This window comes from Pteronotus mesoamericanus, unplaced genomic scaffold (assembly GCF_021234165.1).
Source record: "Pteronotus mesoamericanus isolate MK-2021 breed Mesoamerican mustached bat unplaced genomic scaffold, CSHL_Meso_final scaffold_651, whole genome shotgun sequence".
Taxonomy (NCBI): Eukaryota; Metazoa; Chordata; class Mammalia; order Chiroptera; family Mormoopidae; genus Pteronotus; species Pteronotus mesoamericanus.
Window position 1 is genome coordinate 22,800,149 of NW_026555325.1, and position 21,056 is coordinate 22,821,204.

A 21,056-nucleotide genomic window follows, 5' to 3' on the forward strand; every position below is an offset into this window, starting at 1 on the left:
CTCTTCTCCCAGCTCATGAGGCTGGATGAGCTCATCCTAATTACACAGAAAACTGAAGGTCAGTGCATCAAATTAATGCAGCAGCATATTTCAAAGGGGCGTGTGACCTCCCCTCCTTATTACAATTTGGTCAGTGAAAATGCTTCTCTCCTCCCTGCTGCCAATATTGTCAACAGGCATTCAGCAGAGAACAATTCAGAGTATTGAAACATGTAATTAAGTACTGCTTAAAACTACTCTATTCTAATTAATAGAGCCAATTTGCACAATATGTAATCTTTTCAGTTCTTTAGCACAGTCCAGTGGGCTTCAGTAAGCAGCTATAATCTCCTCAGGCTCAGCAAAGAAAAGCTATTTTCTAACTCTACTCTCCTTTTAAGAGCAGGGGCTAAATGCCAACCAGCATTTTGCATGTTAACTCCTCTGGCGTCAAATCTGGGATTCTGGCAAACTGTTAGCTGCTGTTGGGTTTCCAGCCAAAACTCAAAAAGGGACAAACGTAAGCAATATGCTGACACTGTGCAAGACAGAAACTGGGTGACACGTAAGATTTGGTTTTTAATAAAACGGAAGGAGTTCTGAAATCGGAGATTGCGTTTAAAATTCCATCATTTTTCTAAAGCTACGATTTAGCAAATCATCAGCCAAGGAAACGCACCTTTGCATTTGTTCGTTGTCTTATCCAAGATTGCCTTTGTGGAGACTATTTTCCCATATCTAAAAGACAAAAAGGAAAAAAAAGTTACAATCAAGGAACCCTTATTAATGTCCAGAGAACATACACTTTTCAAACATCTGCAAACTTTAAAGTACAAAATGTTCTTGACTATGGGACAGGAAATGAGAATTCGAAACTCAAAACTTAAGTTAAAAAAGGGAATGGCGAGGCCTCCCACCCACTGGAATCTTTGGATTATAGTTTGATGTTTAGCTTTGAGTAGTGAGCTACTTATCTAACAATCTGGGGACCAAAAAAAAAAAAAAAAAAAAAGAAAAAGAAAAAGAAAAGAAAAAAAAAAGTAGAGTATAAGCTCTATAAAAAAGTTTCTTCTAGTAGCACTACTTCTGTGGTCAACTACAAAACATAATGCAAAACTACAGATTTATTAAAGGAAAGTGCTACGACCCATACAGCCCTTAAAACTAATCACAAGGGAAAAATGCCTGCATTGTACCCATTCATTTAGGTTTTTCTGACAGGCCTGTATAGCTCTAGATTGTCAAAGAAAGGTGCATGTGCATATGTTCAATACATTTGATTAATTTAAAACAGTTCTTTATACCTAAGATTTTAATAACTGTTAATAAATGTTTATTCACACTGCTTTAAACTCAGTAATAATGGCATACTCACAAATGTATGTGCAAGAAATGGACAATCAAGAATAGAAAACAATGAATAAGGAATTAAGCATTAATTTTATAATGTGCTCAAATCCTTAATGTACAATGAAAGTTGGGGGAAGGAGGAAAACGTTAAGAGCATTAAAATTTAGTCCATTGCTCCTGAAAATGAAATGGCAGTATTGTTTAAATATATGTACTAATCCTACACCATTTCACAGCTACCAGACCACAGTGTAAAGCACTGCTATATTTGTCTTCTAGAAATGGAGGAAAAAAAACACCTTTAAAAAATAATTCTTAAAAACTATTGGGACTTTGGGAACTGCATGTAATTTACTTCATGCATCTGTGACTCACTTCATTCATACAGAGTAAGTTCCAAAACTTTACACACACACACTCTCACTTTAAAAATTTCACATTTTCTCTAATATTGCTTTCTCATGATTAATTTGGAGGACTAAAAAGGGTTGTAAAAGTTTTAGAAAATGAAAAGAATCAGTGTAGCATTTTAGACCGTTTTGAGAACTGTAGGTTTCTATTTCATGCTTTTGACAAGCTGAAATATATTTATCCAGAGTAAACAAATGGCTTGAGCCACCTTTCTCCCTCAGTCAGATTTCACTGTGTGTAATCACGTAATCAAATGATTATTAAGTAGGCATGAAAGTAAAGGTAATATAAGGTTCAAATGACAATTACATCCAAGAGGCATAATGCTGCACAAACACCTTTAATTACCTGTAGAGATTCTGAGCATTTATAACAACATTAACACAGGTCACTGAGCTTACAAAAAAAAATAACTGAAAAAACCCCCTGCAAACCAGGAAAAATACATGATTTAAAGACCACGTTTAAGTAATCATTTACACGTACCTACCCAGGTTACTTACATGCTTGGTATTTACCAGCACTCTGTCATTTGCACAAGTTTTAGCTGAAACTCAGATTGCATCCCTCGCCTTATACCTTTACTGAAGTACATTAGAAAGTTGCTATAACTCCAATTTAGAATAAAGGGGATTGGGAGTCATACGGATTAAGAGACTTTGCTCGAGGTCGCAGAGTTCATGGCTGTTTGTAAACCAAACAGAAATAAAAGGAAACTTAGAAAGGCCCGGGGCTGGACTTCTACCTTCTGGCTGCATTCTCCACACCCATGATGGGGGGAGATGGAGACATGGAGAAAGGGAGACTGGGAAGTAGGAAAGGAGAAAAGGCCCTCGGTAGCACTGAAGCTACCAAGGGTGTTGACCTCTTTGCTACGTTTGACGTTCCTCTTCACTTCCACATCTAAGCGGCAGCACCTCTCTCTGCCTCTGCTCCCTCCTGGGATCTCATCCCACCTCTGGGCACTCTTTCAGTGGTTCATGGCCCATTCTGCCTCCTCCTTTCCCTCCTTAACCAGGTACTTTAAACACGTGTAATACTCACTCCTCCACCCTACCTGATCCTAGGAAATTCACCCAATGACATGGTTTTAATAAATGTATCTCTGTTGGTGATGCCCATTTCATCTCCTGGATTTCCTTTTCCCCCCCAAACCCCATTAAAGTTTTAATTTTTGTCTCCTCCTCTTTTAACTTAAATACCCTGGTATCTTATTAAGATATTTAAACATTTAGTTAAATATCACCTCGTGCCCACTACTTTCTAAATCCCATCCTGAGGGACCCCAAATACATCTTCTCCTTGCTCCCCCTCCTGTCTCTCTTCATTTGATAGCACTGCCACGCTCACAATCTTTTCCACCAGGTGTGAGGTCTGTAAAACATCATCAACCTAGCCCTTCCTGAATCCAGTCAGTCAGTAACTCATCTGGGTTTTGTCTCTGCCATGTGCCTAATATTTGCTCCTTCTCTTCACTGCATCTAGTCGTACACAAAGAGCACATCATAGGACCAGCCTCTGGTCTTTCCAACCCTGTCTGCTGCATTCATTTAACATCTCTTTAAACATGCCCCTCATTCTACCAATGCTTAAATCTGAAGAACCTGTTAAAACATTATCTTTCTGTGAAATCATCCCTGATCTCCTCGACCACTTAGTCGGCATTTTATAGGAAACCAGAAAGAGGATTACATTTACTCACTAGGCCAGGCATTTTGTACGTATGATCTTCTTTAATTAACTTCACAACAATGGTATGAGGTAGGTATTGTTAGTCCCATTTTTGCAAACAGGAAAACAAAAGCTCATAGATAGTTTAAACCTAAGATCTTGCCTAAAACCTCAAAGCTCAATAACAAATTGTGTTTAAGTTCTCACCGCAATTTATCTATGAAATAATTCTGAGAAAAGATGTTTCCTTTATACAATCAGAGTATGAAAGGAAGAGGGGAAAATGGAAGATTTCTTCATTTTGGAAGTGGAATAGATTTATTTTTCAAGTTGTTTTTGTTTTAAACGTGAGAAACAAACATGTCGTTCAGGGCTAAAAGAGGAATCGTGTGGGTGGGGGAGTAGAGACGAGACATTCTGAAATTGATCGTTTCACTTTTTATTGTGGGTTTCATCATGATTTGTGGGTTAAGACTGGAAGACCACGACTCCCCAGAAAGGCAGGAAACAGTCTTCACCCTGTGGCACTATGGCGCACCGGCCTCCCTGCGATCCGGGGGGCCAGGAAGACGCTTATCTGGACTGCCAAGGGGCGCGGAAGGCTTCCCCTCTCCTTTTGTCTGCTTTCTGGGGCTGTCCGTTCCGTTACATCACTCATGGCACAGAGGTTCTCATTAAAATACAGACTCTTAGAAAATGCAGCACTTCAAATCACTCAGACCCCGCCTCAGTAAGCCCCGTAGGGGGTGCCACAGCCCCCCTGTTGTGGCAGCGGGGTTCACGACGAGTACTCCAAGGACACAACAAGCGGCTTTGATCATGACAAGGGACCTAGAATATAAAGAACAGCTGTCTACCAAATGGCACCTCATGGAACGGAAAGGAGGTGGCAGCTCAGAGAGGTGACCGTTTCCCCCTACCAGTTTTAACGCAGTAGGATTTAACACCGTGGGGCAAGGGGTGGGGCAAGGGGTGGGGCAAGGGAGAAGCCCTTACGATGACTAACATCTAGTCTGATTTGATTGTTGGTCATCAGGGCCTCACAGAGTAACAGATATTTGGGTACAAATTCATAAAGCAACCAGATTTTCATTTCCCCTTGTTCCTCTCTGCAGCCTCATTTGTATAAAAAAACAATTAAAACAGAAAAACAAAAAAAATTAAGTAACAGGGACATACAATGTACTATAGAGAGAAACAGGTCTCCTCACTGGAAGAATTCACACTCTCAGAACACCAAGAAGATGCACACCCAAGAAAGCAAGGTACAGAATTTTACGGGAAAAATGTGAATATAAAGATTCTTTGGGCTTTATCCAGCCTCAAAGTAACAAGGCTCAACCACAGCCTTGACTACCTAGAATATAAGTCTTTGCTGAGTGGATAATCCACTCCAGACAAAGCTCGGACAGTAAAAGGATAAATAAGAATTGCGACTACAAAATAATTAGGATTTCAAAAGAAGAGAAAGTAAAAACTACTGGCCCACAATTAAACCTTTTAAACCTACTGGCCCAAGTGAACTTGGCTAGCAAAACTTTTTGCTAGACACCTACCCCAACAAATTTCTTTTGTGTGCAACACAGCTTAAGTCCTCTCCCCCCATTTCCATTTAGAGCTCTTCTTTCATCTTCTGTAATATAAAATCTATTTTAGTTTGCATTAGTAAATGATTAATTTTCTCCTCTACCCCATCATTTAGTTCCTCCTAAATTCTACCTTTTTGTTAATGTACCTTAATTACAAAAGAAATGCATACTTATTGTAGTTTGAAGACACAGAGAAGTAGGTTGAAATATTAAAATCACCTGAGTCCTGGATCTGAATGGTAAACATATTGGTGCAAATCAGTACAGATTTTGTCCAACGTGAGCCTACCTACATGTGTGCACATGCGCATGCACACACATCTAACACAGCTGAAGCTTTTGAACATTCCCAGTTTTGAGCCAAGGCTCTGGAGAGTGGCGCCTACTCCACTCACCACCAACAGATGGCGATAATGGTTGATAAGTTATTTTAATATTGGTCATTACAGTGGTAAATTCATTTAAGGCAACATGGAGTCATCTGCAGTGTTTGTGTTAGTTTTAGACTATTTTATGAACATTATTAAGCCTGACAAAGCATTACGTATGTGGAAAACAACAGTAAAAAGTACATACTTATAATGTAAAATAAAAAAAAGATTTAAAGTTTGAAAGAGGGTGGGATACTACTCATGCATACGTTTACAATTGGTTTTGTTTGTTTTAGAAGATGAACTGTCTCTGAGGAGAAAGAAGGACTCACATTCTGTGAGTGATGCTCTGCTTGTACAAATAACAGCGGCAAGAAGGAGAGAGAGAGAGGGTTGAAATGAGGAAAAAAACAACAAAACTTCTGAGTATGTAGCTATCAGATCAGCATTAACATTGGAAAGCCCATGCATGACCTAGTGAGTTAATTCAGGGGAATAATAAAAGTAACAGCTTACATTTACACAGCTTTTATTTGATGCCAGGCACTGTTCTAAGTGACTTAGGTCATTTATTTCAGTCTTCACAACAGCCTTTTCAGTAGGTACAGTACCACTCTCATTCTGTAGATGAGAAACTGAGGGGCAAAGTTGAGCGTGGGACCCACTAAAGCAGCAAAAATGAAACGCAGGAGCTTTGCTTTGGCCAACAATGTTGACTGAGAGCTGCAGAAGCTTTGATCACTAAACACAGATTGTTCCAAAGATTCAAAGGAATTCCCATCTTGAATCTGCAAAGCTCCAACCATTGAGGGGATGAGGGCAGACCTCAGCAGCTTCGGTGTCTAAGACAGGCGGTGACCCCATTCAGGAAGCACTTACCTGACTTTCTGGGGGAGGCCACGCTGTTGTATTTGGAATGAAAAGCCCACCAACAGAAGCGTCAACAGTGGCAGGGAGGGGAGGCACGAATGCCTTTAAAGCTTCCAAGGAGTGACGCACATATTATTTGATGGGACTCAAAGCCAAAACCCCTCTTGTTATTATAAACTTGGGGGGAAAGGAAAAAAAAATATACATATATACATACTCTCACAAAGATGATACTGTATAAGTAATCTTCTAACTTACTTTTTCTGCTTCTTTACTTTTTAAATGGCCTCCCAGGAAAAGCAGATTTACTAAAATTTGCTTTAGCCCTTCTAACAGGGGTAGACTTGGGGAAGGGAACAAAGTATAAATTACATACATTCATTTTGCTCATAGAAAAGTTTGTCGAAGAATAAAAAATAATAATACTAAAGTAGACAGAATCATTTATCCTTGTATTTTGAATTATCACAACCTTGAATCATTCTGCTGGTTATATTTATTTACTTGGTATAGGAAGTGGTAAGCATTAGATGAAATACAAGACATGTAAATTTTAAAATTAGGCAACCAATACCAAGCAGATATTTTAAACCTTTGTTTTTGGCCCTGAGGGTTTTCAATGTTTCTATAGGTAAAAATATTGGAAGTATAGAAAGATATTCCATTTTTAATTCTAGCAGTTTTGGCTTAACTCTTCCATTTGATGACTGCCTGGTCCACCTGTGTTGAATAGCTGGGTGTGCCTGTGGATCAATGATTCCTGGTACCTGGGATACAGCAGGAAGTGACAGCTTATGCATTCAGAACTGGAGTCCGGGTTTGAGGGAGGAAAATGCTTGGCAGGAAAAAATGCCACAGCCCTAAAGGTCAGAAAGAAACCTGGTGCTGAAGGTGAATGAAACACAGGAAACACACATACAGTCAAGAAAGAGATCAGACCAAGAAATCAACATACAAATATTTATAGCACGTTTCCAGCATGCCCTTCACCAGACAAAACCTATGAGAAATATGTAAGATGTCATTCCTGCCATTGTGGGGGGGGGGGTGCAACCTTTTGGGAGATGTACGGAATGTTTAATATTAAAACATAACTACGAATGTTGTGATCTTGTATGGGAAATGCTAAATAAACGGGGAAGAGACACAGAATGAAGGTCAAGCTCGGCACAAAAGACTTTGGGGAAAGAGAAGTTCTGGAGGGCTATGGGACGGCGAACAGGAGAACCTATACAATGCAACCTGTGTGCGGGGGGACTAGTGGAAGCTGGGCCTGAAAAGGTCCTGACAGGACCTGGAGTTCCAGGAAAAGAAGATAGAGAACAGAATGCGGCGGAGGTTTTGCAACTGCCGAATGCTATGATGAAAGCAAGATTTCAGGAAGATTAAGGAAATGTTACAGCTCGGATTAGCAGACAGCAACGCCACATTTTATGTTATTGTAAATTCTTTTTGGTCTCTGATTCAAGCAATAGCACTCAAGTTCAAGAAATTAAAATCAAGTAATGAGAAGAGGTAGGAGATAAATGGAAAAATTCTGAAGGACAGAAAAAAATCTGAGACAGAAGGTTTCTTCGAACTAGCCTTAAATGCTTAAACTGACTTCTGAGTGCTTTTTAAAATCATCCATGGTATCTGTGCTCTGAAGAGCCAATGGCTTGTCTGTGGGAATGCAGAGAAGGTAGAGAGCAGGAACCACTGCACCGCTCCCTTTCTGAAATGTTCTGGAAAGGACAGTGAGTTTCAGCCCCAGTTACAGACCGTGAGCTTACAGGTTAGAGGACTCAGCAGAAGCTAGAGCATCCTCAAGTAGTCTAACCCTCGGTTAGGTTGCTTGCCTTATAGCAAGTGAGCTGATGAAGAATACATTCCAGAAGCTTTGGGACAAAGTGTCGCATTTTACAAGAGAAAATATATGCATGTCTACGTATCTGATTTTTTTGTAACATTAAAATTTTAAGAAAAACACATCCTTTCAGAATACTTTAAAATGGTAATTTGCACCCAGGTTTTTGGATTAATAACCTCTTCTGACTAAACTTTGAACCATCCCTGCTAATCTGCCTTCTCAACGTTTCTGGGCAGCACAGCTGATCTATTATAAATGCTATACACTAGTGACAACTGATGCTATTTACTGCATATATGCCTTGAACTAAGTAATTCATATAGAACATACATGAAAACTACCCCATTAAAAATGGTTAAGATGCATTTTTGCCATATTCTATGAAAAACTTATACCCCTCTTCTACATAAAAAGCACTCTGAAAGGCATTTGATTTATTACACAGATTTGCTCTTATAGTTTAGTATCAAGCTTATTATGGTCTGCAATCAAAGTAAAATAACTTTACACTATTTTATGGCCTTCTAAGAGTACACAGCACAAAGGGTCATTTACATCATTATATGACACTACTTTTGCCACAAGTCATTGTCCTGTAGCACTTATGGATACAGTCAGGTGGCCAGACCCAAATTAATGCCCCCAAGTACTAAAATGTCAGAGGAAAATAACCCATACTGAAAAGGGAACCCAGATTTTTGCAAGTAAAAGGTACGTTATCTATCATAAAAATCCCTAAAAGTCTCAAACATTGATTAATGTCTAACTTTTAAAACAAAGGCAATTTGATTATAGAAAGTGGTCTTTCATTTCTGAATTGAATGTATGAACTGACAATGATGGAGCATTTCTTAAATTCTCTTACTCTCCTACCAAAACCTGTAATGTATTTTCTTTGCTTGGACAATGTCACCCTCATGTTTATATAGTACTTCACTTTACTGTTTCATAAGAGAGACAATGTTACATTGGAAAGAAGATAGAGTTGCAACCAAAGACAACTATCCTCAAGGGTTCGTTTGGCCTATGGACCAGCTCTGCGACTCTGGCGCGGTTGTTTGGCTTCAGCAGCCCATTCTGTAAAGTGGCCCAGTAACACTACCTCAGAGGACTGCTGCTAAGAGGCGAGCATGCTGCTTGACATATTACGGATATACAGTAACCAATAAATGTTATCCATTTTCTACCCTTGTCCTAATAATGGACCTTTTCATTCTTATACCACATGAGAGCACTAAACTAGATTATCTCTTTCCCTGAACATGGACTTGTTCCTATGTTACAAAACGTTAAGAAAAGGCAGACCTATCATTTTATGATTACTTCTCAGTACAGTACTTTGTATATTAGAACCACTCAATATATGCTAATTGAATGAATAAAACATAAACATGTAATAGGAATTTTTCCCCTGAAAATGCTTGGGGTGGAGAATTAAGAGTTTGGCAGTGATAGGGAGAAGGGAAATACTACATTTTGCCTTGGAAAATGAACATGGCCTTGTGTTTTATCCCAATTTAGTGATATAAACACATGCGGGAACCAAGGTAATTTGAGTGTTTAACATGAAATTTAAAATCAGTACCAATAAGAAAACTCTAAAAGGCTGGATAGAGAGCGGCGGTGGGCGGCGGGGGGGGGGGGGGGCCAAAAAATTTAGAAGAGTCTCTGTTCCTAGATTTTTTCCAAGTATCTCTAAATTTGTTGCTGTTTAAAAGAAATCAAAACTGGAAATCTTTCTCTCTCTCTCTCACACACACACACACACACACACACACACACCCCCCACCCCCAAGACTGTGTCAGAATCTGTAGGAACTGAATGCACTAAACTCTAAAACTGAAAACCATAAATGACTGCTTCATTGAAAACTAGAACAGTGTGAGAGAGGGCAAAAGTAAACATGCTCTCTGAAGCAAAACAGTTATCTGAAACTATCAGAACAGAGTGTGCAAATTACCTACAAACTTCTCCTGATTCTAACACAAGGTAAAAAAAAGAAAAGCAGAAGTCAAATTGGACATTTCCTACACTGAACACTAACATTGGCTCTGATCCAAAACACTGCCCCATTGCATTGATTTCCAAGTGCAGTCAGTCCATCCGTTTGTAAAGTAATAAATCCTGACTGCCCCATGACCTTCAAAAGCGAGTCAGAAGAGCACACTGGAAAGGAAAAATAATATCTATTTTAGTCACTTCAGCTCTTAGAAATCTGAGGATATAATATAAATGTATCAGTAGTTAAAAAAAATACACTTGGACTACACAAGCAAGGGCACGCTGAGGTAGCTTGCCAGCACAGTTGATGTTTCTAAACTTAGATATTTTGTTCAAGGGTCAGTTGTGACAATGGTCACAGCTCTAAGAATGGATCTGATGGAAATGGACAAACAGGCCTCCCACCGGGGTTTCCTACTGGTCTGCCTCTGAACAAGACTGTGCTTAGACACTGCAGATCAAGATAAGCAATCCCTCCAAAGACATAGTACAGCTCTAAAAATCGATAATCTTAACACTTGGGAAAATCAGAGAGGAATTGTCTTTACCTGTAAGAATGGAACCAAAGAGAACCACATGCTGTGAGTTACTGTAGTATCGGTTTGGCAAAATTACCATATCCCAAATGAAGGGGACATGCCCCACTTTCAAGCTAACTAGACTTCACTGCATTTTCCAGGTGTTCTGATTCTCCTTTGCAAATAAGGGGGCTGTGCAGGAGGTCAGGGCTCCAAGAGCTCATTTACATGCTCTAGCCAGGTGAGGGAGTGAGGGCTGCTTGGAAATGCTGTATAACGTATTTGGATTTGAGTTAAATAAAAATCATTATTTGCTCCTGGAGGACGTCTTGGAAGAGAAAATTTGGTTTGGATGGGCGGGTAACTGGTTAAACAAGTGACTGAGCTCAGGTCAAGTCTGTGGGTCAGTGTGGTCCCAGTCAGCAGGGAGAAAAGCCTCTGGTGACATGTCACAACGCTCTGTTCTTGGCCAGCCTTCTCAACATTTAAACAATGACATAAATCAGGTAACTGACAGCACACTTATTATAAATATATAAATACCCCAAAGCTAGGAGGCATGGTGAATGTAAGATGTCAGGATTAACACTTTTAAATTATTTCAATAGGCTAGAAAGAATACTTGGCCAGAGCCAACACTATAATATTCAATAGGAAAACCGCTAAGTCTTATATATAATATTCCAAGGGGGGTTGGGAAATCAACTGTACAAATTTAGGGAAAGCCTTGGCTTATTCACATGAAAATACCTAGGCATTTTAATTAGGAACAAGTTCAAGTTCTCTGAAAAACGAAACAACAACAATAACAACAAAACACCAGGCTTAGGATACACTGAGAAAAATATGTGATCTGGATCATAGAAAGAAATTACGCTCTTGGAGCCTGTTTGTTCAACATTCCCCAACACCCATCATTATGGGCTTTTGGCCCCCAAAAGATACATGGAAGTCCTATGCTCCAATACCTGTGAATGGGATCTTACAAAACAAGGTCTTTGCAGATATACACAGGTTAAGATGAGGGCATTACAGCAGGCCCTGATCCAGTGTCGACAGGTGTCCTTACGAGAGAAATATATGGACGCAGGTATATAGCGCATGACAGCTGAGCCGAGGGGTTCAGTCACAAACCAGAATGTTAAGGACAGCCAGCAAACCACCCGAAGTGCTTGGAAGACGCAAGGAAGGATTCTCCCCTACAGATTTCAGAGGGAGTTTGGTTCTGCTGGCACCTTCATTTTGGACTTCTAGCCTCCAGAACTGTGCGATAATAATTTCTGTTGTTGGAAGCCACTTAGTCTGTGGTCCTTTGTCCCAGCAGCCCTAGGACATTCACAGAGCTCCAGCTCGCCTCTCTGTCCTTATACAAGTCCCCACGTCTGCCCTGTTCCATCTTAACTTCTTGGCCTTTAAGATGTTACCTCACCTGGGAAATGCAGCGTCATTCTGCAACGCTGACTTTAATGGCGCGCTCCAGAGCAAGCCTCACTGACCTTCCGTGGCAGAGCTAAGTGCTGCCTCTGCATTATGCTCCAGGCAGCGTGTCCCCACGGAGGCAGGTGCAACACCCAGCACACTGCTGCACTGCCTGCATGTCTGCCTCCCCGTAACACGTGTACCCTTGGACTGCTTTCCTCTTTGTATATCAGGCTGCAGCACAGTGCTTGGCAAATAGTAAGTTGTAAAAATTCAGCAGAAAGGAGTAGAGGAATAAACAAATGAATAACGATACCCTGCTTTCATTGAGTGCTTTCTACATTGAACACGTTTGTTGTAAACACGTCTTTTGACCTAGTCTGAGCTCTTTCAGAAGAGAGTGAGCACCACAGACAAAAATGTAGAAATCATATCCCACGAGGAAGGAGCAGCTGATGTAGAGCTTGCTGCCCCTGCCAGTGTTCACGCAGAGCCAGGTGACCGTCTGGGTCAGGGTCATTTATGCTGTTGCAGGGAAGTGTCTCACAAGACTAACCTAGGAAGCTACGATCACCAGTCCGCTAGTGGTAAACAGAAAAATAAGTGTAGCGCATTTTTCAAAAAGATGAATTTATTCTAAGATTATATACTTCTCACATTTTTGTTCTTAAAATGGTCTTTTTATGAAATAGTGATGAAAAATGATGGCTGTTTCAGTCTGTGTCCTTTTTGACAAAATAAAATCTTGACTCTAGACTACATTAACTCTAATTAATTTTGTTTATTGTACTGGCCTTGGAAATCCAAAAATCTGGGACTTGTGAAAACATGATGGATTGTGGGCAGAAGGCTGGTATCCCTGAAAGGGGACTGGACTGGATAATCAACAAGATTAATGTAAATAAGAATAATGGTTACATGAACAGAATGACCGGGTAAAAGAAAAATGGTGAAAACATCTTTTAAAAAAAAAACACACACCTCACGGCATTCCATTTATTTTAAAGTTATAAACTGAGACAAAAACAGCTCAATAAAATTCTATAAAATTGTGTATGAATTGACCATGCTCCCAATAAAAATAAACATGAAAATGGGAGAACAGGAAGAAGGCTTTTCACGAGCTCTCTTCCCTCTCCGTTTCTCTCCAGGATTAGCTGAAGTGGGCATTGTTATCAGCAGGGATGCCTCCTTGCACTTCCTGCACCTACCATGCTGAATTAGCAGAACACAACCCTCAGCTCCCCAGATGTCCTGCTTTGTCCCTTAACCTTGTATGTGTAAGCAGTCAAGCTAAAACAGGCCCGGAATGTAAATGCAGTCTTTTATAGATCCTTAGAAAGGCCCCGCAGAACCTGCAAAAAGGGGGTCCTCAAAAAGGGGCCAAGATTCTAGTATTTCTAGAAAATTGCTAACGACAAGGTGTCCAAGGAAATAACTAGAAAGCCTCATTACACACATAGTTTTACATACATACATGCACACACATATAATTCTTTTCATGTAAGTGTAAAGTGCTTTTATACTTTTTAAAGTTTTTTTAAAAAGATTTTATTTATTTATTTATTTTCACAGAGGGGAATGGAGGGAGAAAGAGAGGGAGAGAAACATCAATGTGTGGTTGCCTCTTGCACGGCCCCCACTGGGGACCTGGCTTGCAACCCAGGCTTGTCCCCTGACTGGGAATTGAACCGGCGACCCCTTGCTTCACAGTCCAGCACTAATCCACTGAGCCACACCAGTCAGGGAGCTTTTATACTTTAAAGAGTAAATGTAACATCTCTGGTATTCAAGTAAAAGGTAACCCAGGTGGAAGTGAATTAACTTTTCGTAAACACCCAGGTACTCGGGAGTGTGGATGCGAAGGCTAGGTGGGCTTTTTTTTTTTGAGCTTGAGTTGAGAATGAAAAGTAGGAATATGACATGATTACCACTCCTGTGCTTGTTTGATAACTACGTGTGTGTGTGTGTGTGTATAATCTTTATAATGACCCCAATAATAACTCCCATGGTCTTGTAAGGAACATGGTACATCTTACAATGTAGATAAAATAAAAGACAGTCTTAAATAAAAGGTAAGCATCTTTTCCCACTACTTAACTGTTCAGAGTTCAGCTTACCAAAATATTTGTTTTGCTTTACCTGGATCAGCCCCATCAGGCCAGTGTCTGTTCAGAACTGTATCCAGAGGAAGGTGATAATTGCCCCCTTAACACCCAGGCCTACCCTCTGCGCACTAATTACTCCAGACCCTGCTTGTTTCCTCTCACAAAAGCCTGAACTCAGAAAGAAAGCAGGGAATGGCCACAAGCTGCAGCTCACTCCCTAAACCGAACCCCCAGCTTCCCAAAGTTGGTCACCTCAGAGGCGACAGGGCAGGAATGAAGGGCAAGCGAAGTAGGGGGTGGGGGACGGACAGGAATAAGCACTTTTAGGTACAGTAAGTGGCAAATTAAATTTCCTTCTAGTGACTGGGCATAAAACACAAGTAATATTCAATCATAAAAGAATCAGAGAGAAGCAGCAATGGAAATTCAAGAGATAACAAACCAGTCTCAAAACCAACAAATACTTCAGAGATGAAAGTGTACAACTCTTGGGCATAAATGGTGCACTATAAGGGAAAGAGAGACATAAAGTGTATTCATTTAAAATAGATGAAAACTTGAGGGATGCAGCACCTGTGCTAATACCTTGTGTAATGAGATGCTAACACTTGAAATCCATTTTGGTGATGATGGTAATTTTGAGCACTCAGTTTCATAAATATTCTCATCCTTTTCAAGGAGGAATCCTCAATATACTAGGGAGGACCAAAACAAACAAACAAAAAAACCCCTAGAAAACAAAAATAACCAAAAACAAAAAACCAGAATTATCTTCTGGAGGGCGGGCCCCATGTAGTACAGGCTTCCCCCGCTAGGGAGTGTTCTGGGAACCCACCTGCATCAGTGTACCAGCTGGCGTTGGTGTGAGAGGCTGCGTTCAGTTTGCTGAATTTGTTTTGAAGGCTCTTTCGACAAGTTTGCTCATTTCATGATGGGTGATTTATGAGTACACCTGCCCATATCTTATTCATCTGCTCTCACCCCGAGACACTTGTTGCCCCAGATGAAAAAAGTCCTCAAAGGAAAAAGTTTGGTGATATGGAAGAGGTAAAACAAAAAAATGGCAGACGCACTAAAAGACATCAAAGTCAACAAGTTCAAAACTGTTTTGAGGAGTGGAAAAAAGTCTCGCTATGTGTACTGCACCAAAGGAAGAGTATTTGAAGGTGACTGAAGTTTAAACATGTATGAATACACAATTTTTTATAAATAATTCAGGTTTTTTGGTCCCCTCCTCATATCTACAGTACCTGAAGATTTTTATTTCTGACAAAACATTACATAAGGAGATTCTGCAGAAATAAACGTACTTTATGTCCTCAACATTTTGAGTAAAAAAAATGAGCTAATGAATGGGGAATTTGCATGTCTAATGAGTGTACAATGAACACGTGGGCAGTTCACATAAGAACCAGGAGAACTCTAGCAAGTGTTTAGTTTCTATGATAATGTTTTTAAAGAATTGTCACATCTGACATTTTACAAGGTCTTTCACACATGTATCTTTTCCAAGCCCCATGACAACCCAGAAAAGGAGGTTAGTCCCATTTTATGGAAGGACTCTAAGACTGACGGGAAAAGTGACTCACCTTTCCACTGACCGCAGTAGGAAAGGAGTCAGAAGAGGAAGCCAGGTTATTCGGTAGGTGCTCAATAAAAAGAATGAGTCTGAATCAGGTTCCTTCTGAAATTCAGTGAGCAGCCACTTCCAATGAAAATGTGCGTTAAGGAAACTGTTGGCTAAAATGGGAACAGATCGTTACTAGAGCCAAGACTGGACCTGTGCCACGAAGAGTGTGCTGGGCCAAGGAAAGAACGCAACACAACTCCTTCAGGAAAACGAAACAAAAATATTCATCCCTTTAGTCACCATTTCAGGCTAAGTTTAAAGCACACGTTTAACGTTTATACTAGTAAAAGTAGAGACTTAAGACAATTTAAGGGAAAATAAATCCCAAACTGCAGTTATTGAGCAAAAAAAAAAAAAAAAAAAAAAAAAAAAAAAAAGGCTATAATGTATATGTAAAACTTTAGCCTGTGGGGCGGGGTGGGGAGGTATTTATCTCAGAAAGTAAAGGCCAACACCCTTCAGCTAATCACATGACAAAAAGGCAAAGTAACAAAGCTTAAAATCTATCACCCACATGCAGGAGAAAAAGGAAGAAATCTATAGAATCTAAAGAGTATGATTTGTACAAATAAGCTCAGCAAAAAGAAAGAAATGGTTCCTAGAGAAATGACCTGTGACCGATCCATCACCTGAAAACAGGGGATAAGAGAATGCATGCATTATTGTTGGGGAAAATATTTCCGTAAGTGTGTTTATTTCATTATCAAGCTCATCAAACAAGTGAAAAAAGGCAAAGGTTATAAGGATTAACAGTACCATTGAGCTCTACTCAGAATATGGAGTAGCAGGAAGAAAGAAGGCAGCACGCATTTCCAGGAGCAACCAATTCATCAACTGGCTGAGCCTCTCTTATTGTTACAAACAGGCAGCAAACCTGCGACATGTCAATTACAGGACAGCAACCTTCCAGGGAACTGTTCAAACTGTTGTGTGTGAAAGTTGCTAATGTGCTGGAGACAACAGCCACGATCAATTTCTTGACATAAACCAGTTCCTACTCTGGCTAAATGAAAGAAGGGAAGCTAATGTGTGCTCAGGTTTTCTTTTCATTTGTTCTCCTCAAGTGCAGAAGGCACAGAACAGATCTTCGTAAACTCTTGGCTAATTGGCCTTGCAATTCTGATGTAATTGTATCCCAGGTAGCCAAGCCAATTAAAAACTTCCCAATCGAGAACTCTTTCCCCCAGGATCTTCATTACGTGCTTCTTAAACTACACGTAATGTTGTTAACTTGTTCTTGGTTTCCTTTCATTTCTAGGGCACAAGTATGGATTGGTTCCCACAAGGTTCACCCTGCAAGGTATTCCATGCATTTTAAATCACTTGTTTCTTACGATCTTCATGGCTGGTAAAGGGGACCAGCCATTCGTTAAAAAGACAATGTGGGAATGGTCACGGAGTCTGATGTACTTCTGCACAGACTACAAATTAATTCAAACCTGTGTAGAAGCTATCCTTCATCCTTTTCTGTCATTTTACACTGAGCAGCTCATGTTAAGAGCATCAAATTTAGTTGTTTTTCCTTTTCTAGCAGAGATTACACACACACGCACTATTGAATGGGGTGAGATGATTAACAACAAAAAAATTTCAAAAACCCAGGATACGAGAATGGCACAAGAGGCACATGCCTCTGTTAACAGCACACTCGTCACACTTGGTGGGCAAGCTGGCAATTTGGAGCAGTAGCTTAAGACTATTTCTCCTAAGGAACTTATTAAGATTGTGTACAAAGATTCACTGGCAAAGAGTACATTCTAAATACTAAGTAAACTAGAGAATAGCCATGGGATGAAAAACCTCATCATCAATGATGTTGTGTGTCCTTGTTACAGTGGGGAAGGAGATGGCCCAGGTCCCCAGCAACAAGGGAAAAAACTGTATTTTATGAGATACAGACTTGAGGAAAACATATACACATTCCAGTCCCCACCCCCTTTCTTCTTGAAATACCTAGACCAGCGCTGTCCAACAGAAATAGAATGCAAACCACAAATGTGACCCACATATGTAATTTTACATTTTGTAGTAACCACATTACAAAGTAAAAAAGAAATGAAATTAAATATTTTCTTTAACCAACATATCCGAAATATTATCATTTCAACACGCAATCAATATAAAAATAATACTGAGATGCTGAACATTTTTTCTACTAAGCATTTGAAATCCAACATGTATTTTACCCTGCCAGCACATCTCAGTTTGGACAAGCCGCATCTCAGCGCTCTATAGCCACATGTGGCTAGTGGCTACCGTGCTGTCTGCACAGATCTGGATGTACGTGGGCGGCTGCCTCTCCGCAGTCCAACATTACTCTTGCAGTGGGAAATGGCAGCCTGGCACCATTTAAATCATGGCCACGCAGCTGGCAACTACTACTTTGGATTGCTTATGGCAGTCACTTTAGAGTGGGCACAAATTAGGACAATATTCCAACCTCTGCACTTCTGAGGTAATTTTTCTAAAGTTGGCTGTAAGGGAGTTAATGATCGTTTAGTTTTTTTGGACTAATCTTTGAGATTGTCTGAACAGCAAGATATACTTGAAAAGTTCCAACAGCATTTTCCTTTCCATTTATTTGTAAGATTTTATGGTTACTCTCACAGTATAAATTAAGTCTTATGGCACTTACATGGCAGAACATTCTACAATTCATCCCTCATCATCCCTACTCTTGGGGCTTTGAATGAGCTTTAATCATCTACTTTGGGTAGAATGAACAGTACATATCACTTAGGGTCCCATGTCAGAATGGTACATATGTTTGATGACCTTCATGTCAAGGAAAAATGGAGGTGGGAGTAGCCATGTGTTTATTCACTGTCAAAAAAACAAGGAACTGGCTAAATTTGAAGTCAATCAGCCTTGCAGATCTGAGACCGGTACCTGTCTCTCAGAATTCACATTTTACCCACATGCTACCACATGACATTGGGGAAGCAGCCAGGGCCACTGCTCGCCTTTAGGGCACCCTTCTTGTAGACTAGGTGCCCTCTGTGAGAGGAGAAAATCCCACAGGCACAGCACTTGGTGACTGAGTGTAAGATGGCTTTCAGCCTAAATCACCTCCTGGGCCAGGCTTTTCTTGTGCAGGTGACCATGTCCCCAGTTGTACATGGGGTCCTGGGAACACTGTCCCAGCTGGTATACAAAAGCAGGCGTGGGGTGCAAGCTCTGGATGAATTCAAGATGTAGGTACCAAGAATGGGATCCTTACCAAATATCGCAAAATAGTGCCAGCTCCTCTTAGGGATAGTTGAGGCAGAAAATCAGGTGCAGAAAGACCGTTTTCAAAAAGTAAAACTGCTGTTATACATATAAGTTGGAAATTAAAGTTTCTAAAGTTAAGGCAGTTCTTAATACATACACATGAAGTTAATAAAAATGCTTTCCATAAATCTTTATAAGATATTAATAAATGATTCCAAGAGAGTCCATCTAATTATATAACTGGAAAAGCTGGAGCTTGTTGATTACATGTTTTTTCATTCCTCCTTTGCTACAATAACTTGACTGAAACAGAATACAGAAGAGAATGCTCAATTTAGTTTTACATGTGTGCTGTAAAAAAACACTGCAGTACCTTCTACTGTCCATCTAAATAGGGTCTAAATGAAAATGCACAATTATTTCAAGCCGATCTTATCATTTTCCCAACCAAACCTGATACTCTTTCTGCACTGGGAAAACAGTCATTACATCTTGTTTATTGGTTACTTTCTTTCCTTATATCTATCTGTTTTCTTATATATAATATAATCTTGTTAAGGATAGGAATCATGCCCTATTCACTTACATGTCTTATGCTTTCTACCACATTGCCTTTCACTTAATAGGTGCTCAATAAATGGTGGTTGAACTGATTGATTTAAGGAGTTAAACTGAGCAGGGAGGATGGTGGCCATAAGACACAGGCAACAGGGTGAGCACAAAGAATATCTAATAACCACTGATAGTTAGGAGATGGAAGGGAACGGAAAGAAAGAGACTATATTTGTTCCATGCCCTATTTGTGCCAAGCTCTGGTGTAGGAATTTTACATAGGTTGGTTCATTTAGTCCCCCACTTCATGACTGAGAACAGTGAGGCCAGGGAGGAGAAGCAACTTGCCCAGGATAATCTAGGCGGCCAGATCTGAACATGGCCTGCCTGAGCCACACCATATCCCCTTCCCTTGCGTCCTCGGCTCTAGTGGTAGAAGCTGGTAAAGAAAAAGCCAAGATGCCAGCTGTACAGGCTCTGGAGGAAAATTCTGTGCTATGTTATCCAAGGAGTTATTTTTCTTTTTCTTTTACCTGCCACAAACCTCATTTTGTTTTACTGAAACAAGTTTATTTTCATTACAAATAACATTACAATCTGAGCATAAACTCTAAATTGATGACCAAGTTACTTTAATAATAGTCAATATAAAATTCCAGGAAAACAAATTATTTTGAGCCTCTGAAGTTCATGGTAACAATGGTTTTGACCCATTGTTTTTCCTGGTTTCTGATATAGTTGGAAAGAAACAGAGGACAAAGCTATATTGATGCTCTAAAATTATTTGTGGTGATGTAAAAGTTCTGGGAACAGCATTTGTAAATTAATTTTTCCTGAAGTGCCAGGAACTGAAACACAAGGGTGTATTTATTAGTCACTGTGGACTGTTCTAAAATAAGGTTCTTAGTAAAGCGTACAAAATAGCAAAATGAATATATATGCCTGGTGTGTGCACATCCCCTTCCACACATGTGTACGTGTGTGATGCAATTAAAAAACACGTGTGTATAAATATGGATGAAACAGTCTTTGTGACTCAAACTGTAATGAGGTATAGTCAGTAAAAGTTAGACTAGCTCATAGTTTATGGGTTTTTTCTTATGAGACAACTATATATAAAGGCGTTTATTTCATCTTTGGATCGATGATGTCTGAACCATCATTAGTGCTCATCAAATATTCACAATATTCAGAGAGCTTTGTAACCCATGTTCTTGGCCTTCAGAAGCTTGTACTGCTTAGGTTCTCATCTCTCAATCAATCAATCATTCTCTCTCTCATGTAAATTTGATGCTGTGTTGTGTTGACCTTATGAATCAGGTTATGCTAACTGAATATGCACATTTTAAGTATCAATTAATAAACTGTAAAAAGGGGTTCTTTAGTAATGGGATAACTTCAGAATCTTAGTATCTTCGTTAAACTGTATATCTGTTTTCATTTTTTATGAGCATACATTATTTTCAAGAAAAAAAATTAAAATATACAATTTCGTTTGCTGTAATTTATTAATGGAGCAGTACT

The 21,056-nt window shown here is 39.8% G+C and overlaps 1 protein-coding gene across 8 annotated transcripts in view; it reads right to left on the reverse strand.

Annotated features, from left to right (window-relative positions):
* RBMS1 (RNA binding motif single stranded interacting protein 1) overlaps positions 1-21,056 on the reverse strand; it is a 204,907-nt gene that overhangs the window by 42,613 nt on the left and 141,238 nt on the right. For all 8 annotated transcript variants that reach the window (XM_054562554.1, XM_054562549.1, XM_054562552.1 and 5 more), the window contains exon 3: positions 659-717. In XM_054562554.1, coding sequence (XP_054418529.1) covers positions 659-717 — 59 coding nt within the window. The remainder of the gene's footprint in view (positions 1-658; positions 718-21,056) is intronic.